The sequence below is a fragment of the Danio aesculapii genome, chromosome 4 (genome assembly GCF_903798145.1).
Source record: "Danio aesculapii chromosome 4, fDanAes4.1, whole genome shotgun sequence".
Lineage (NCBI taxonomy): Eukaryota > Metazoa > Chordata > Actinopteri > Cypriniformes > Danionidae > Danio > Danio aesculapii.
This window is the reverse complement of record NC_079438.1, coordinates 26032195-26051145: the sequence shown is the minus strand read 5'-3', so window position 1 is coordinate 26051145 and position 18951 is coordinate 26032195. Positions and strand designations below refer to the sequence as shown.

The window sequence follows — 18951 nt, the reverse complement described above, 5'->3', positions numbered from 1 at the left end:
TTTACACATATAAAGCGATTGATTAAAGTTTAATTTTTTTTTAATTCAGTGGTAAATAATGTACCTGCTGTTGACAATATTATTTTAACCCTTTAAACAACAAAGTACTCTTCTACTCACAGTAATGAGGGCTATTGTTTGAGTAAAGATAGGATAAACTTTTTGTCCCAGAGAGGGAATTTGTCTTGTGCAAAAAAAAAAGAGCTACAACATTTCTGGTAAGCAGACAATAAAGTAAATAAAACAAACAAAACAATAAAGAAACAACATACCTAAAAATTACAGAGATGTGTGTAATAAGTGTTTTAATGAAGGTTTAATTTATTAAATAGCATAATGTCTATGTTAAACAGCATAAAGTAAACATCACTATATATAAGAAATGGAGTACTCATTTTAATCAGCTCATTTATGGCTATTGTTTCTTACTCAGACTTACCTGATTTCTTTTTGTCAATTACTCTCATATAAAGAAACTGTTGAAGCAAGTGTAGAAGAGAAGTTATTTTGTTTCTGTTCATTGTTTTGTTCATTTTAAACAGGATAAAGTGTCCAAACGCAGAGAAAAACTCCTGCTGAAGCGACTGATCTCCACACTGTTATAAAGATGGCGTTTATTAAAGTGGAGAGTGAAGACCTGAAGATTGAAGAAACATTCACAGTCAAACAGGAAGATCTGCAGGAACAAACAGAAGAAACATTCAGAGTCAAACAGGAAGATCTGCAGGAACAAACAGAAGAAACATTCACAGTTAAACAGGAAGATCTGCAGGAACAAACAGGTTGATTTTCATTCTCAAAGACTAACTCAGTCATTTGATCCTCATTCAGACATATTTTAATAATAAGAATACTAAATTAAATCCATCTTGCAGCCCTGAGTGTGCTGCCTAGTTCTCCTAAAGGCACATAAGCACTTATGAGCTATGTTTCCATCCAAAAAGGCGAATGAACTTTATGCGCAAAACTGGATTATCGCATTAAAAGACGTGCAAATAAAGCAGCGTTAAAATGGAATTTGCTGCGATAAGAGAAGCTGCCTCAATCTTTTCTTCATCTAATGAAGGACTTGCGCCTCAGAAGGCAATCCTGACACGCAGTGAAGAGCGGTGGCGTTTGAAGGTGTCAGACGCTCTTGATTCTGGAGGTCATTCATAATATACTTACACTGACACCTGCATTTCGTTGCCTTGTACTTGTACATGTGTGATGACAATAAATTGAATCTAATCTAATCTAATAACACTAATACTTACAATGACATTATAATAATTGTAACACTATGACTTACAATTAAAATGAATTTTTACAATGACTAAAACAACAGTTCAGATGGTTCTACAGTGTGCTCAGCCTGCTGATGTGTCCATTTACACACATTTTTATCATCACATGATCTCTAATAACAAAATCACATGACCTTTTTTAATGCGCATACTGAAATTTGTTCGGTAAAAGTGTTTCCATCGTGATTCATGCGCATCTTTTCTTATCTAATAAAAAGTTTATCCTACTCAGTTATGCGCATCCGTTTTTTATGTGCATTTTAAAAATTTATGCACAGCATGACGTTTCCATCAACCGTTTTTTTATGTGCATATGCAAAATAGGTGGATGGAAACAGCCATTGAAAGACAGGAATGAGTTTCTTTTGTTACTTGTTCTCATGTCTTTTGTCTTTTTTTATGTATTATTAGTCTTCCATTTTCTCTACCTTCTTAAGGTTATTGCTTTTCTTGTTCTCCTACTGTTTGTAAAGCATCCTTGAGCACTGGCGCTATATAAAATAAATAAAAACAATAAATTAAAAAAGTTTAACTGAGCTGACGGTATTTGACCTACAGTATTCTCATAGAAGATATCTGCTGTTACAGTGATAGTGTTGGCTTAGTTCTTTCCATTTGCATATGTCACGTTGATCACAATCCCTTTTTTTCATCAACTTCTTTATGAGTTTAAACTTGTTTCTAGTAGTTGTTAGTTCTCACAGATAGTATCTGAGTTAGAATTACATAATTATCATATTAACTAATACCAGGGCTATTGTGTTTAAACAGGGTTTTCGCGGGGTCTTAAAATGTCTTAAATTCCAAAATCTAAATGTTAGGCCTCAAAGTCTTAAATTTACTGAAATATTGTGTTGTAGGTCTTAAATCTTTTTTAAACAAGTCTTCATTTTCCTTTGTTCATGTTTTGCCACCCAATCTGGCCAAAACCCATACAATCACCAACAATCCATCTCAAAAAAACTTTCAACTTTTTATTCCAAAAGGTCATTTTAACTCTATTTATCATAATGGTTTAATTATTTTCCTTACAATAACATTTGTTTAAACGTGCTCCATGTATTTACTGCTGAGGACATCGACCTGGACAGATTGTTGTGCATAGATTTAGTTCATTATATTTTTAAAACTTTTAAAGCATTTGTTCATTTTTATTATTTTTTAAAAGAAAGTTTAGTTTGGAAAAAAGTGTGTGGATACAAGTAGAGCTTGCTTATTTTTACACAATATTTAAGATCTTTTGCTAAGAAATATCTAAAAACAATAAATTAATTAAAAAATAAATAAATATATATATATATATATATATATATATATATATATATATATATATATATATATATATATTTTTTTTTTTTTTAAGTCATTTATTATTGTGTTATTAAATGTATTAAATTATATTATTTTTTGATAGGGCAATTAAAAATCTTTTCCATCTGGGCCATTTGAAAAATTCCTTAGCCTTTAGCCCTTTATGAGTCTAACATTTCAGTCATAATGGTCTTAAAAATGTCTATAAAAGTCTTAAATTTATCTTGGTGAAACCTGCAGAAACTCTGGTTTACAGTATGAAAAATAATTAATTGTTATAAAACATCTTACAGTATTCTAAGCTATATGATGTTGTTGTGGGACGACATGAGACAAAACTAACAAATTATAGTGGTACAATAACGTTTAGCTTTGCACTGACTACAACTGGCCAACAAACTAGTCTAAAAATTACTTTTGCTGCGTAAGAAATGGATTACAGCATGCTGATGATATGCAAACATATGAGTGTAAAGTTCGTCAGTATTGACCATATTCTTCACGTACCAGCAGGTGCCGCCATTGGAATCTTTTTGCTTGAGACTTTTTTCAAGGAATGAATTTTTAGATCCTAAAAATCAAGGTTTCAAGGTATCCCGTGGTTTGAAAAAAAACTCGAGGTTTACTTAAACTCATACATACTTAAAAAATTTCTCAAATGAAAATATATTGTGTTTAAAGAAGGGGGGGGGGGGGCATTTAAAATGCCCAGACATTTAAAAGAATATATTTTAGAGCAGTAATCACAGTACTGTGAAACCATGATATTTTTATGCAAGGTTATCATACCGTAAGGATCTTATATTGGCCGATGCCTAAAGCTGCTTGATGTTGCAAAGTCATAATTTCTAATTGTATTATTTTTCTTTGTATGTGTAGTCATGAAGAGACTTGTTTAAGTAGCCTGTTTCTGAAAGAGAGGTAACTGTAACTCGGAGTCAGTCACCGTGGTCACTTACTCTGTGAAACTAACCTGGTCATTAGCAGGTTTTATTCTCTAAACTCTGAGTTTCGGTCGGTCTCCTCCCCTTTTTTTTAAAGATGAAGCAGTTTTTCTCGCTTAGCCTTTAATTTCTAGCCACCTACTTTTATATGCATTTTGGATAGGCTATGAGCATAAAAAATTGGTTGATGGAAACGTCATGATGCACATAACTTTTGAAATATAGGCATAAAAACATGCGCATAACTGAAAAGGACAAACTTTTTATTCGATAAGAGAAGATAAACTTACGTAAACTACGCAAGCACTTTTACTGAACAAATTCCAGTATGTGTGTTAAAAAAGGTTTGTTATAAGAGATCATATGATGATGAAAATGTGTGTGAATGCACAAACCAGCAGGCTGAGCACACTGTAAACCATCTGAAATGTTGTTTTGGTCATTCTAAAAGGTCTGAACCGTTTCAGTATTAATGTTATTATATTATTAATTACCTCCAGAGTGTCTGTTCTCTGCGTCTCATGGCTTCAAACGCCACCACGTGTTCATTGTGTGTCGGCATTGTCCTCTGAGGTGAAAGTCATTTATTAAATAAAGAAAAGATTCTAATATAAATAAAGTAGCTTCTTCTAATCAGGAAGTGACGATTTTGTTCTCTTTGATTCATTGGATGGAAACGCTGCTTTATTTGCACATCTTTTATGTGATATTCCAGTTTTTCACAATAAAAAAAACTTAGCTTACTGTGTTCCACAATAAAGGAAATGTTTAAAACCACATAACGGAGAGTAAATGGTATTGGTAAATGGTCATTTTAATATTTGGGTGAAAACATCCATTTCTTGCTTGTCACTTTGAGCCTTCATACTAAAGTTAACTTTTTTTTTTTTTTTTTAGACCTGATGGTACTGAAAGAAGAGACTCATCAACAGAATGAAATAGAAGAGAAACAGCAGAAACCCCAAAAAATAATGACTGATGAAAAACCTACACTGACTAAAAAGACTTCATCACACGGAAGACCTCGGAAATCCAAATCTGGGTGTAATTTTAGCTGTAAACAGTGTAGAAAGAGTTTCAGTCAAAAGTCAAACCTTGATGTTCACATGAAAGTTCACACTAGGAAGAAACATTGCACTTGCAAACAGTGTGGAAAAAGCTTCAGTAGTACAGGACACTTAACCGTGCACATGAGAATTCACACTGGGGAGAGGCCGTACATGTGCCAACAGTGTGGAAAAAGCTTCTATCATGCTGGAAACTTGGCAGAGCACATGAGAATTCATACCGGAGAGAAGCCTTACTCTTGCACTCAGTGTGGAAAGAGTTTTAAGCAAAATGCCACCTTTAAAGTCCACATGAAAATTCACACTAGGGAGCAACCTTACAGCTGCGAACAGTGTGGAAAGAGTTTTGGTCAAATACAAGACTTTAAAACCCACATGAGAATTCACACCGGAGAGAAGCCTTTCAGCTGTAAACAGTGTGGAAAGAGTTTCAGAAAAAAGCCAAACCTTAATGTTCACATGAGAGTTCACACTAGGGAGAAACCTTATACCTGCAAACAGTGTGGAAAGAGTTTTAGTCGAAAACAAAGCCTTAAAATCCACATGAGAATTCACACAGGAGAGAGGCCGTACACATGCCAACAGTGTGGAAAAAGCTTCCGTCATTCAGGAAACTTTGCAGGGCACATGAAAATTCACACTGGGGAGAGGCCGTACACATGCCAACAGTGTGGAAAAAGCTTCTATAATGCAAGAAGCCTTGCACTGCACATGAGAATTCACACTGGAGAGAAGCCTTTTAGCTGTAAACATTGTAGAAAGAGTTTCAGTCTAAAGCAGAACCTGAATGTTCACATGAGAGTTCACACTAGGGAGAAACCTTACACCTGTGAACAGTGTGGAAAGAGTTTTGGTAAAAAACAAGACCTTGAGATCCACATGAGGATCCACACTGGAGAGAAACCTTACACATGCACAGAGTGTGGTAAAAGTTTCCCATATAAAAGCACACTCAAACACCACGTGATAAGTCACACCGGACAGAAGCCGTTTGTATGTCCTCAGTGTGGAAAAAGCTTCACAACCAAAGGTAGCCTCAAGAACCACATGGATGGTCACACTGGAACCATAGTGTTCACATGTGATCAGTGTGGAAAGAGTCTTACATGCAAAGACTCATTTAACAAACACATGAAGACTCATTTAGGAGAGTATTGTTTTAGATGCAGTGAGTGTGGAAAGGGCTTTAAACATAAAAGAAGCCTCATCACTCACCTGAAGCTTCACAATGGAGAGCAGCGTCCTCAAAAATGAGGCCTTGTCCACACAAACACAGGTATATTCAAAACGGCTGCTTGTTCATGTAGTTTGGCTGTTCATTCATGTGAAGTTTATTTATAAACTATTTTCGTTTTCCCTGGGTTCCCATATTTTCTCCCACAGTCCAAAACACACGAGCTAAGTAAACTGAACATTCTAAATTGGCACCATAGTCGAGCTCTTAGTAAGCCGTATATCTCTCTTTAGCCATTCCTATATGTGTCATTAGCACAGAAACAAGTCTGGGGAGTTCATCAAGATCTACCTGACCTCAAACTCCCCTCTCACCCTGCTTACGAGAGGGAGCCCAGGCCTCGAGGATCCAGGCTCTCTCCCGGGACAGCATACCAAACAAGTGTGAACTCTTGAATACATATCAAGTTACTGATAATGAAACCCTTTGAACACCTGACGATGTAAACTCAATAGCTGAAGAGGGGTGAAGATTTTGACAACTGTTTTGTAGTGTAGATCAGGGCTCACAGTCCAGTACCAGGTTGTGAGAGTTGCTACCGGGCTACAAGAATGCAAAATAACTCTATATGTTGATAGATTGTGTGGCTTGTTTCACATGCAAACAAGTATCTGCATCTGAAAAGGTGTGATCCAAATGACCTACAGGGACTCAAAAGTTTTGACCCAACCACAGCAGTTGGGTAATCTCCGAGGGGTTACATCCTTTGTTACAAAGTAGAGTATCGCAGGCAGTACTTTGGATTAAGTTACTTGAAGACCGACGACTTCAGAGGATCTGCACTATTCCTTGTCTATAATAAAGTCTTCTTGTCATAAGAACTTTGGTCAGCTAACTTATTTTATGTATTAGAGTCATCTTTACATTGGTAAGCCACCCAAGAATGGTTAAGCCAAATACAGCAAAATCTGACAATGTTTTTCAACTTTATTATGAACCGATATCCCTATTTGTGCTCATTGCACACACTGTAAAAACTGCAGGGTTCTACACAAATCTTTCATGTTCTCACAACACAAATTAAATGAACTTCTCTCCAAACTGGACTAAACTGGACTATTGCAACTCTCTCCTAGCCGGGCTTCCAGCTAATTCTATCAAACCTCTTCAGCTGCTTCAGAATGCAGCAGCACGAGTGGTCTTTGATGAACCCAAAAGAGCACATGTCACTCCGCTACTCACCCGTTTGCACTGGCTGCCAGTTGCTGCCCGCATCAAATTCAAAGCTCTGATGTTTGCTTACAAAGCGACCTCTGGCTTTGCTCCTTCTTATCTGCTCTCACTTCTGCAGATTTATGTGCCCTCCAGAAACTTGCGTTCTGTGAATGAACGTCGCCTCGTTGTTCCATCCCTAAGAGGGAAGAAATCACTTTCCCGAACTCTCACATTCAATCTGCCCAGTTGGTGGAATGAACTCCCTAACTACATCAGAACAGCAGAGTCACTTGCTGTCTTCAAGAAACGACTAAAAACTCAACTGTTTAGTCTCCACTTTCCTTCCTAATCTGCAACTGCCTCTGGCTATACCCCTAACTGTTCTCTCTCTCTCTCTCTCTCAAAAAAAAAAAAAAAAAATTACTACTGCTTAGCTTCTTAGACTTTACACACCTGAAACTTGTCTATAGTACTTGTTCACTGCTGCTCTTATAGTTGTGTAAATTGCTTCCTTGTCCTCATTTGTAAGTCGCTTTGGATAAAAGCGTCTGCTAAATGACTAAATGTAAATGTAAACTTAACACTTAACAAATTTATGTGGATTGAACATAAAAAAATTAAGTTGTCCCAATGATATTTCAAGAATCGTGTTATTTCAGCTCATTTTAATTAGGTAGTTTGAACAAGTAAAAAATACATACATATTTTTGAGTGCCCTTGCAAATAGTTTATTAATTTGCCAATCAAATGGTCGGCTCTGAACAGAATTAGAACGATTAGGGAGGAGAAAATGTTTGGGGAGATGCAGGGAACACTGTTCTACACCCTTACATTGTTTTTTTTTTGATCATTCACATTGTCTAATTGAGTAAACAAACACTGATTTACCTCCGATTTTGGGCTTTTGTCTGCAATTTCAAAAAACGAATGAAAGTCAGCCTAAACTCGTGCAGTGTGAATTCGCCATAAGGCAATGACAGTGACCGACCAATGCAGACTCCCTAAAGCCCTGTTCAGACTACACAATGCCATTTGCCAGTAACGACAGATCAGATTTGTGTCAGGTTATGAGATTTTGACTTGATCAAATCTTGATGTGTTGTGGGTAACAAATGAAGACTTTGGTTACAAAACACGACACATTTATTTTGATGGACTAATTTGAGAAAAGAAACAAGTTTTCTTTCCGTAGACAACTGGCTGCCTTTAAAGATACGTTCATGTGAAAACTCCCACATTACTACAAATAAATCAGTGTATGGGAAACCCAGTGTCGCTATTGTGAATGAGAACATGAGTGATTTGTTAGCTTACATGCTAATTTCAGTACTCAACAGACTACTGAAGGACTGCAGCTATCTGTTCATTCAAATTATTATTAATATGCAATACATATTGTACTGATCATGTGCACTTAACGGTAATATATTAGTGCTGGGCCGTTATCGGCGTTAATAACGGCTGCGTTAATGCGAGACTCTTATCACACGATAAAAAAATTATCGCCGTTAATCTATTCTCAAAGTTATGTTGGGAGCTGGGTCTATACTATGCAAGCTATCATGTATTAGCGCAGATGTAATCCTGGCCGAATTGCACTGTAGGTGGCGAGAATGAGTCTACGAACCTGTGTGTATTCCTACTGTGAAATTACCACCTCAAAAACGTGACATGCTAACATGGATGTGGCTACGAAGCCTCCGGGTTTGCTTCAGGGAAAATTTATTTTTAAGAAGCTTCCCAATGGAAACCTGGACAAAACTAAGGTTGTTTGCACCTTGTACAATGCAAAATTAGTTTACTGTAGGAGTTCTTCCAGTCTCAGGTACCACCTAAACGCAAAGCATCCCTTAGCTAATGCAGAAGATGTCGGGCCAAGCACTGATGTAGTGCAGGGGAAGAGTTGTCGTCAAACCACTATGTTTGAGTGCAACCGAGGCAAGACCGTCAGCACAGCTCTATCAGCCAAGTTAACTAATCTCCTTGCTCAGTGGATTGCCACCTGCTGCCATTCCATCAGCATGGTTGAAGATGATGGGCTCAAGCTTGTTCTCCAGGCGGACATAGGTGACCCATCTTACAAACTACCTGCGAGGCGAACTATCATGAGGAGAATACATGACCAGCATGCCGCAGAGAAAGCCACAAGAGATGAGACGATGGTAGAGGCGAGGTGTGTAGCACTGACTAGGGACCATTTGACATCTGTCAACAATGATAACTACCGCGGCGTTACTGTACACGTCATTGATTCCAGCTGGGAACTTCACTCCTTCGTTTAAGGTAGGCTACGTTATATAATTTTAAATGACATAATTTAATTACTTAGCTTATTGATTATCACAAATTACCACCACATTATGTTTGCTTCTTGATGATTGCTAGTTGTTTACTACTATTAGTGAACTTACTCTGATCTACTTTGTCTTCTCGTTAGGTGTGATGAAAACAGAGAAGCGTCACTTTGCAGACGCGTGTGCCAGGCAGTTTCTCGATGTCGCTAATCAGTGGGGGATAGCTGACAAAATCAGCACTATTGGAACAGACAGAGCTCCTAATATGATGGCAGCAGGTAGGATACTGCCATTCGAGCATTTGCCCTGTGTTGCGCATGTTGTACAGAGAGCTATTGTAATGTCACTTTGGGAAGGTGGTTTTGATGGTGCACTGGCCAAGTGTTGTAAAGTTGTCGGACATTTCAAACACAGTCCGGCCAACTCGGATGAGCTAAATGTCCAGCATGCCTCCCTTGGACAATTTCAGGAGTCACTCGTGCAAGATGTTCCAACACGGTGGAATTCCACCCTTGAGATGATCAAGCGTGTGAGGCGCAACAGAGACGCGCTGCACACAACGCTCTCAGCAGAAGCACAATCTGGCCCTCCCAACAAATGCTGAATATGAGAAGTTGGCAAATCTAGAGAAACTGCTGGAGCCATGCAGGTATGGTCTACAAAGATAGTGTGTTAATGAATTGGCATACAAGTTCTTTTGAAGGTCACTTTCTATTTAAGAAACATGTGCCCTTAAATGTAAATTGATTGAAACTTTAAAAATGTGTTATCTCAGTTAAATGAATCAGTCATGAATTATTTATTGGTCTCTTTCTCTTTCTCTCTCTCTCTCTCTCGGGTTTCCGTTTGTGTGCGAGTGTGAGTGTGCATGGAGAGCTAGCGTCTCTTTTTTGTCTGATAATTACATGGTTGTGGGAATCTTGTATTTTCTATCTACACACATGTAAAAGATAAGACATCATTTATTGATTATTTGTTTCTAGATACGTTAAGAATTTAGTGACAGTGGTATTGATTGAAAATTTCGCGGCAAATGGCGTCCGTAGTGACGCCGCCGCTGTCCATTGGACACGGGGTTCGGTTTATTACGTAACTTGGGTTTACAATGGAAGAGGCTTTGCTTGCGGTAGGTGAACAGGTTGGTTATGATAACATAGCTTATGCATCTAGAATGAATAAAGCTACTGTTGTTTTTTGAAAGAAGAGGCTTTTGTCTACACTCTGATTGAGAATGGGGTGTTCATCAATAATATGTTAGTTCAAGTATCACCGTTATCGGTGCCTTCAACTAGAGTGGTTATTTCAGGAGTTCCACCGTTTATTCCAAATGAATTGATTGAACAGGAATTGCGTAGGTTTGGTAAATTTGCAAGTGGTATTAAAACGGTGACTCTTGGATGTAAAGATGCTCGTTTAAAACATTTAATCTCGCTAAGGAGGCAAGTGTTCATGTTTTTGGAATCTCAGACACAGTCATTGGATGTTTCTTTTAAGATCAAGCACGAAGGGGTATATTATACGGTGTATGCCAGCTCGGGGACTATGAAGTGTTTTGACTGCGGAGATGTGGGGCATAAATGTCTTTTCTGTCCCCATAGGGAGCAAGTAGAGCGTGTGGAAAGATCTGATGAAAAAATGATTGAAGGAGATCTAATATGGCTAATGAGTTGGAAGTTCACAACGCTAGCAGTGAAAATAATGTTGTTGAACATTCAGAGCAGATGACTTTGGTGGATGATAAGGTGAGCACAAAAAGTGCTGAAAAAAAAGGAGCAAGAAGGAATGTTACTGATGATGTAGGTGAAGTTGTGCCAGACATGCAGGAGACAGTGGTTGTTAACGAAAGGAAGGACATATAAAACAATGCCGATCGATATTCGAAATAATGCAGAAAGTGATGCAGATGATTTGGAACAGATTGAGTCAGGTGAAGAAAGGGTCTGAAGGGGTAGGTAGGTCGAGAGAGCTTTATTCATTAGAGGAGATTGATAATTTCCTTGATGAAACTTTTGGACAGTCTGTGAAGGTTGAAGATTACTTTGATGACATTAAAAAATTCATCAGGTCGGTTGCGTTTTTACAAAAAACAGTCTTGATTTGCTAGATGATAAGAAACGTTTCAGATTGAGAAAACATGTTACGAATTTAAACAAAGTCTCAAATTTAAATAGAACTCGAAAATGTAAGAGGGTCCTTGCAAAATATAAGTGATGTCTGTCTTTAGCGTGTCACATGGTTGGGTATACTTTTGTTTCTGTCTGTTCCTTTCTCTTATAATATTGATGGGTAGTTTGAGAATTGGCTCTTTAAATATTAATGGAGGGAGGGATAAGCAGAAAAGAGAAATGGTAAAGCAAATAGTAAATATTAATAAACTTGATGTAATATTTCTTCAGGAGACACATAGCACTGCGAAAGATGAAGTTGAATGGGGATATAAATTGGGGAGGTCAAGTATTTTTAAGTCATGGGAGTAATGTTAGTGGAGGTGTGGCTGTGCTTTTCGCTAAAAGTTTAAAAGTAAATATTTTAAATTGTCTTACAGTTGTTAATGGTCGAGGTTTAATGCTTAAAGCTGAAATAGAAGGTTTAAGTTATTTGTTTATTAATGTTTATTCACCTAATATTGGCACTGAAAGAGTGGAATTTTTTAAAAGTATCAAAGAAAGTTTAGAGCAACGTGTTTGTGACTACATGATTTTAGGTGGAGATTGGAATTGCACTGTCGATTTTAATAATGACTTAGTGAAGAGCCTCATTTACAGTCTAGCAAAAGCTTAAAAAAATTATTGTTTCAGTTTGATTTAGAAGATGCATGGAGAATTAAAGTTCCTAAAGATAAGCAGTATACATGGGTGAAGGTAGTAAATGGGAAGGTGAATGCAGCTAGGCTTGACAGATTTTATGTGTCACAGGGGCTTAAACATAAACTAATTGATAGCTCTATTAGACCTATTGGGCTTAACAGATCATCATCTTGTTACTGTGACTTTTTTGTTAAAGCAAGAAGTTAATAGATCTCAGTGGCATTTTAATAATAAGTTACTTAAAGATGATTTTTTTTTGTGAAAGTTTTAAGATTTTTTTGGGATAAATGGAAAGAAAGAAAGAAAGAAAGAAAGAAAGAAAGAGTGCTTTTAAATCTTTAAATCAGTGGTGGGAGATTGGGAAAGCTCAAATTAGAGTTTTTGCCAACAATATACCTCTTTTTCATCAGTTTAGTTAAAACAAGCTATAGAAGTGGTTGAAGTGGAAATAACAAGAATTGAAAACAAGTTTTTAAATGATGAAGAGACTGGGCACAATAATGAAGAGCTGCACACAAAAAGACTGGAGTTAAGCTCCCTGTTACAGGAAAGAGTGAAAGGAGCTCTTGTGAGGTCACGATATACGCAACTAAAAGATATGGATGCTTCAAGTACTTTCTTCTTTAATTTGGAGAAAAAGTCAGCGAGAGATCAGTATATGACATGGATCCATAAGATGGATCTTTAACAACAGATGGTGAGAAGATGAGAAGTTGTGCCATAGACTTTTATACCAAGCTATATGAAAAAGACAAATGCAATGAGCAGTGCGTTCTGGAACTTTTAGAAGATCTCCCTCAACTTACTACTACAGAACAAGTTGAACGGGATACAGAATTGAGTTATGAAGAACTTACTCTTGCTGTTAATCAGCTGGTTTCTGGACGTGCCCCGGGAATAGATGGATTGTCTATTGACTTTTATAAACATTTTCAGGAGTACATCGGACCTGAATTGTATGAGGTTTTAAAGAGCTCTTATGAAGAAAATGCACTACCTTCCTCATGCAGAAAAGCTATTTTGACATTGTTGCCTAAAAAAGGAGATTTAACCGAAGTAAAGAATTGGAGACCTGTTGCTCTGTTATGTACAGATTATAAAGTGCTTTCAAGAGCCTTGTCTAATAGGTTAAAACCTTTTATAGGTTTAATTGTACACATGAACCAAACTTATTGTATCCCAGATCGGACTATAACAGATAACTTGTTATTAATGAGAGATGTGATGGATGTATGTAAAGTTTATAATCAGAGGGTTGGAATTTTATCATTAGATCAGGAGAAAGCCTTTGATAGAATAGATCATGAATTTTTGTTTTCTGTTCTTAAGGCTTTCGGTTTTGGAGAGAAGTTTACAACATGGCTGAGTCTTCTTTATAATAATGCTTTTTGTATGGTTAAGATAGGAGGGGCATTAGTCGGCCTATAATGATAAGAAGGGGAATAAGACAAGGCTGTCCTATTTCTGGACAACTTTATTCTTTATGTATTGAACCTCTTTTGTTATTTAAGAAAGCATTTAGCTGGTTTTAGTTTATCATCTTCTGTAAATGAATCACCTTTAGTTGTTTCTGCATATGCTGATGACATTAATATATTTATCACAAATGACAATGATGTATTTGAAACTGTTAAAGCTTTAAATGTGTATGAAAAAGCCTCTTCATCAAAGGTTAATTGGGATAAAAGTGAAGCGTTAATAATAGGTCAATGGAGAGAGGAAAATATTCCAAAGATACCAAGTGGGTTGAAGTGGGGGAAAAATGGAATAAAAATTGTGGGTGTTTTTCTGGGCAAAGAACAATTTCAAGAAAAAAATTGGGAAGGGATAATGGAGAAGGTATCTGTGAAATTTGCCAAATGGAAATGGTTGATCCTTCAGATGTCATATCGTGGATGGGTTTTAGTAGCAAACAATTTGGTTGCTTGTATGCTTTGGCATAAAGTTATGGTTTTAAATCCACCTAAGTGTTTGATTGAAAAGGTGCAGAAAGAAATTTTGGATTTTTTTTGGTCAGGGTATCATTAGATTAGAGCTGCTGTACTCTATATTCCTCTCTGTGAGGGAGGTCAAGGTCTTGTTGACTTAACTTCTAGAATAGCAGCTTTTAGATTAAAAACTGCACAAAGATTTTTATATGGAAATAGTTTGAGATGGCATGAAACTGCGAAATTGCTTTTACAGAAGGCAGGGAAGTTGGGGTATGATAAACAACTTTTTTTGCTGAACCCTGAAAAGGTACATATTCCAGATCTAACATCCTTTTATGATTCAGTATTGCAGGCGTGGCAAGTTTTAGAAGTGTCAAGAGATCCTACATTTTTTTCAGGAAAGTGGATCTTTGAGGAGCCACATTTTTATAATGATTTTTGAATGTAAATTCTTTAAATTCTGATAGTATTCGTGTGGCATTGAGAGAGGCCGGCTGTACAAAGTTGGGCCATTTACTAAAAGCTATGCAGTCTTCTATTACTGTTCTGAGCCAATTGGTGAAAATAAGATCAGAAAGACTAATGAAAAGAATTGTTGTAGAAGTGTATGAATCCTTGCCAAACTCAATAAGGGATTTTATTAAGGATAATGATCTGATTAATCAGTGGGAAGATGGATGTGAATATGTTTTTCCGGTTTTAGATATTTCGGAGACTGTGAAAGATTGGATTTTTTCAGAAAATGATTTTCTGTCACATGTGGATGTGTCTTTAGTTTCTTTTGAAGAGTTGGGCAAGAAAGAAGCATACATGATATCAGTGAAAGTAATTCGTAGTAAATATCTTAAGGGGATGAAGGAATCAAAATGGTATGGTCTATTTAGTCAGAAAATTTCTGTAAAAGGAAGATGGAGATCTTTGTATAAAATGCCAATAGATAAACGGACGGGGGATCTTCAGTGGAGAATAATTCACATGGCTATAGCGACTAATAAACATGTTGCACATTTTAATCCCAATCAAGAAATAGAATGCTTTTTTTGTAATCAGACAGAAACATTGATGCATTTGTTCTGTGGATGTAATAGACTGAAAGTGTTATTTGATATTTTGGAACTTTGGGTTATAAAATGGGGAGAATGTTTTTCATTTCCTTTGTTCATTTTTGGGCCGAAATATTCTGTCAAAAAAAAAAAAAAACATGTCTTGTTGAACTTTGTTTTTGGAGTGGCTAAACTGGCTATATGGATTTCAAGGAAAAACTAAATTCAGAAAAATGGATCAAAAGATGTTTTTAAAGTTTATATGGGAATGTTAGAAGCTCGACTAAAAATTGAGTATGCATTTTATAAATTAACAAATAATGTTAAATCTTTTGTGGATAAATGGTCTGTTGAAAGGTCTCTGTGTATTGTGGACAGTGATGGAGAGTTGGTTTTGTCTTTTTAATGTTTTGAATACTGTTTAAAGTTTGAGGATGTTGAAAAAGTGTGTTATCTCTCTCTCTCTCTCTCTCTCTCTCTCAGACAAACATGCTCTTTCTCTCACACACACATACAGTTCATGCTCACTCTTATACACTCACACACACAAAAGTACACATGTACATGCTCTCTCTTTCTCTCTCTCTCTCTCTCTCTCTCTCTCTCTCTCTCACACACACACACAGTCTTATACACAATCACACACACACCTGTACACACTCTCACTCACACACTCACTCTTGTACATGCTCTCTCTCACACACAGTCTTACACATGCTCTCTCTCTTACACACATATACATGCTCTCACACACATATTGTACAAACACACACACACTTGACCACACAATCTCTCACATACTCACTCTTGTACATGCTCTCTCATAGACACAGACATTCTTTCTCTTATAGACACACACGTACATGCTCTCTCTCTCTCTCACACACACACACGCACACACACACACACAAGCATGTGATCTCTCTCACACACAGTCTTATACATGCTCTCCCTCCTAGATAAACATGTACATGCTCTCTCTTTCTCACACACACACACACACGCACACACACACACACAAGCATGTGATCTCTCTCACACACAGTCTTATACATGTGTAATGGATGTCCTTCTGCGTTGTGTTTGTTTGTGTTTATTAAAGGATCCATACAGCAATGTACTCCAACTGGAATTTATTATTGCATCATTCCTGCATCAAAAAGTATATGCAACAGACATCAGTCCAATAAACCTTCACAGCACAGCAATGTCTGTCTGTCGGACGCCATCTCACAAAGTGAGCCATCATGAGCACAATAACCATGTAAAAAAATAAAAATAAAAAATAATACATAAAGTACATTAAATTGTAACATACCTGCATCAAAAAGTATATGCAACAGACATCAGTCCAATAAACCTTCACAGCACAGCAATGTCTGTTGATCAGTACACAATTTTTAAACTCATTTGCTCTCGTTATCACAGGAAAATGCAGAAATGCTACATAAACTTTCTCAAAAATAACTATAAAAAGTTAACCCCATTTAATCGAATCTCTGAATCACATTTTACATATAACATACAATTTATATGTAATGAAAAAATAAACAAAATAATAAACTAGACAAATAAAGACTTTAATTTGAATTAGCCATTATGCTCATTAAACTTGACTTATATGACGCGTTCCACACTCAATTACCATCAAATTATGTTTCCCTCACAATAATGATACATTAATTAACCTTATTGAAAATGCTGAAAAATCTAAACATCCATATTAATGTAATAATATCGGTATTTATGAGAGGAGCTGAAAAACGCACCTGTCTGTCGGACGCCATCTCACAAAGTGAGCGCGCACCGGTAACTACGTCAGTTGTCATCTCGCGCCTACGCGATCATACTCACTTATAAATACCCATATTATTTTTCATATGGATGTAAAGAAAACACTATCAAATCTTTGAACAATGAAACATGAATAACGAAAAATATTGAAGGAAAAGGAAAGTAATTATTTGTTCGTCTTGTCCATTTCCTTTAAATTGCCCTTCAAAATAAAATACCCTTCCGATAATAAAAAGGGAGCCAATAATCTAGTGCAACAACACACACACGCCACATCCACCCCCACTGTTCTGCACTAGATTATTGCACAGTATATAGACACTTATTGTTCAAGAATAGTGTTAACATGTCACACAACCAAATAAAGGTAATTCAGCTATAAAGCTATCTCGTTAGAGATTCAGATAACCCAAGGGTAGCTAATCCTCAGTCTATCGTCCGAAAAATCATGCCATATACACGATTTTAATCATGACACACTAATAAATGGTCACTTTAAATAACTTCGAATAACCAACTTTGTCTTAGACCACTCGAAACACGTCCATTTCTACAAATTGACGGGTATACAATCTATCATATAAAAAAAAATCAACAAAGAAAACTTTTGAAATAGATATTCACACATCAATAACAGGACAAACTCTTTGAGTGGACATTGTATGTAAAAGTCTGCTCACAGGTTTAATAAGTCTACCAAACCTGGTGCGTGTACCTTGTTGCACACTGGACTGTCCTGCTAAAGAACACAAATCTGCAGAATGGTGAGATGAGCCCACTTGAACCTCTACCCCTACTGTTGCAGCTTCACAATTATCATTAGCAGCAGGCATGGCACTAAGAGAAATCGGAACAACATTTTGAGGCTCAGCTACACAGGAGTGTTCACTTATATTGTGCGGAGGTCTGATAGAACAGTCAGACACTACTTCAGAAAAGCTCCGACATTCCAACCCCTCAACCTGTTCAGCTTGTGTCCCCGTTTCATGATCACTGATGCCAAAGTCTCGATTGTCAATCACCTCATTTGTCAACTCATCATCACTCGACATTACAACCTCATCCAGTTTAGCAATCCATTGAGACGTTCTGTCCGCAATTTCACATTCTTGACCATCAGAATGTGATGAAACAGAATGTGAACTCAAATTACCTTCTGGAGATGCCGAATCATCCCAAGCAGGCAAAGGCAAAAAATTTACAGGCATCAATAGGTTCCTATGTACAATTTTGACACGGCCAGTATCTGGATGACGGATCCCATAAGTGTTCAAAGAACAGTTTTTGCTTGCTACAATGTACACTGTACTTTCCCAGTGGTCCGCTAATTTCCGTTTCCCTCTCTCTCCCTTGTTTGCCAGGAGAACCCTATCGCCAGGCTGTAAAGAATGACCCTTGCATTTCAGATTATAATGCTCAGCCTGTTTGCCTTGCTGTTGACGCGCATTTTGCTGTGCAAGTGACATTGCTTCCCTCAGATCTCGTCCTAGAGACTGGACATATTTACTCACATCAACAGCACCCCCATCCAAAAGTACACTCTCAAACAAAACGTCCACTGGCAACCTTGGCGTGCGCCCAAACATCAAAAAGAAAGGCGGGTAGCCAGTTGTCTCATGCCTAGTGCAATTGTATGAGAAGGTCAGGGAGTTCAGCAATTGCGGCCATTTTGCTTTCGACCTAGGAGGTAGAGATCTTATCATCATCCCAAGAGTACGGTTAAACCTTTCAGCCTGACCGTTACCCATGGGATGATATGGTGTCGTATGAGATTTCTCTACGCCTGATAGTTTCAGCATTTCTGAAATCAAGGAACTCTCAAAATTTGCACCCCTATCAGAGTGGATCCTCTCTGGGAAACCATATACACAAAAAAAATTATTCCACAGTACACGAGCAACTGTTTTGGCAGTCTGATTTGGACAGACGTACGCACAAGAAAGCTTCGTAAAGTGGTCAGTCACTACCAACACATTGACTGATTTGTTATTGACATCCTCGGCTGACCAGAAATCAATACAAACCAGTTCAAGTGGTGCTGTCGTTGTTATCGAAACAAGCGGCGCTCTGGCCTCCGGCTCAGGT

The 18951-nt window shown here is 37.2% G+C and overlaps 1 protein-coding gene across 1 annotated transcript; it reads left to right on the top strand.

Moving 5' to 3' along the window:
* Window positions 1–548: 548 nt before the first annotated feature.
* On the top strand, window positions 549–6618 carry LOC130222323 (gastrula zinc finger protein XlCGF57.1-like). Its single transcript, XM_056454905.1, has 2 exons — window positions 549–782; window positions 4439–6618. Exons 1-2 carry the CDS (start codon window positions 608–610, stop codon window positions 5860–5862), a joined length of 1599 nt encoding a protein of 532 aa, XP_056310880.1. The 5' UTR covers window positions 549–607; the 3' UTR covers window positions 5863–6618.
* Window positions 6619–18951: the final 12333 nt, after the last annotated feature.

Bases quoted from the DNA above. Each gene is read 5' to 3' on its own strand.
- LOC130222323 (XM_056454905.1), top strand. From the start codon at position 608: ATGGCGTTTATTAAAGTGGAGAGTGAAGACCTGAAGATTGAAGAAACA. The intron at 783-4,438 runs GTTGATTTTCAT...TTTTTTTTTTAG, and splicing joins AGATCTGCAGGAACAAACAG to ACCTGATGGTACTGAAAGAA.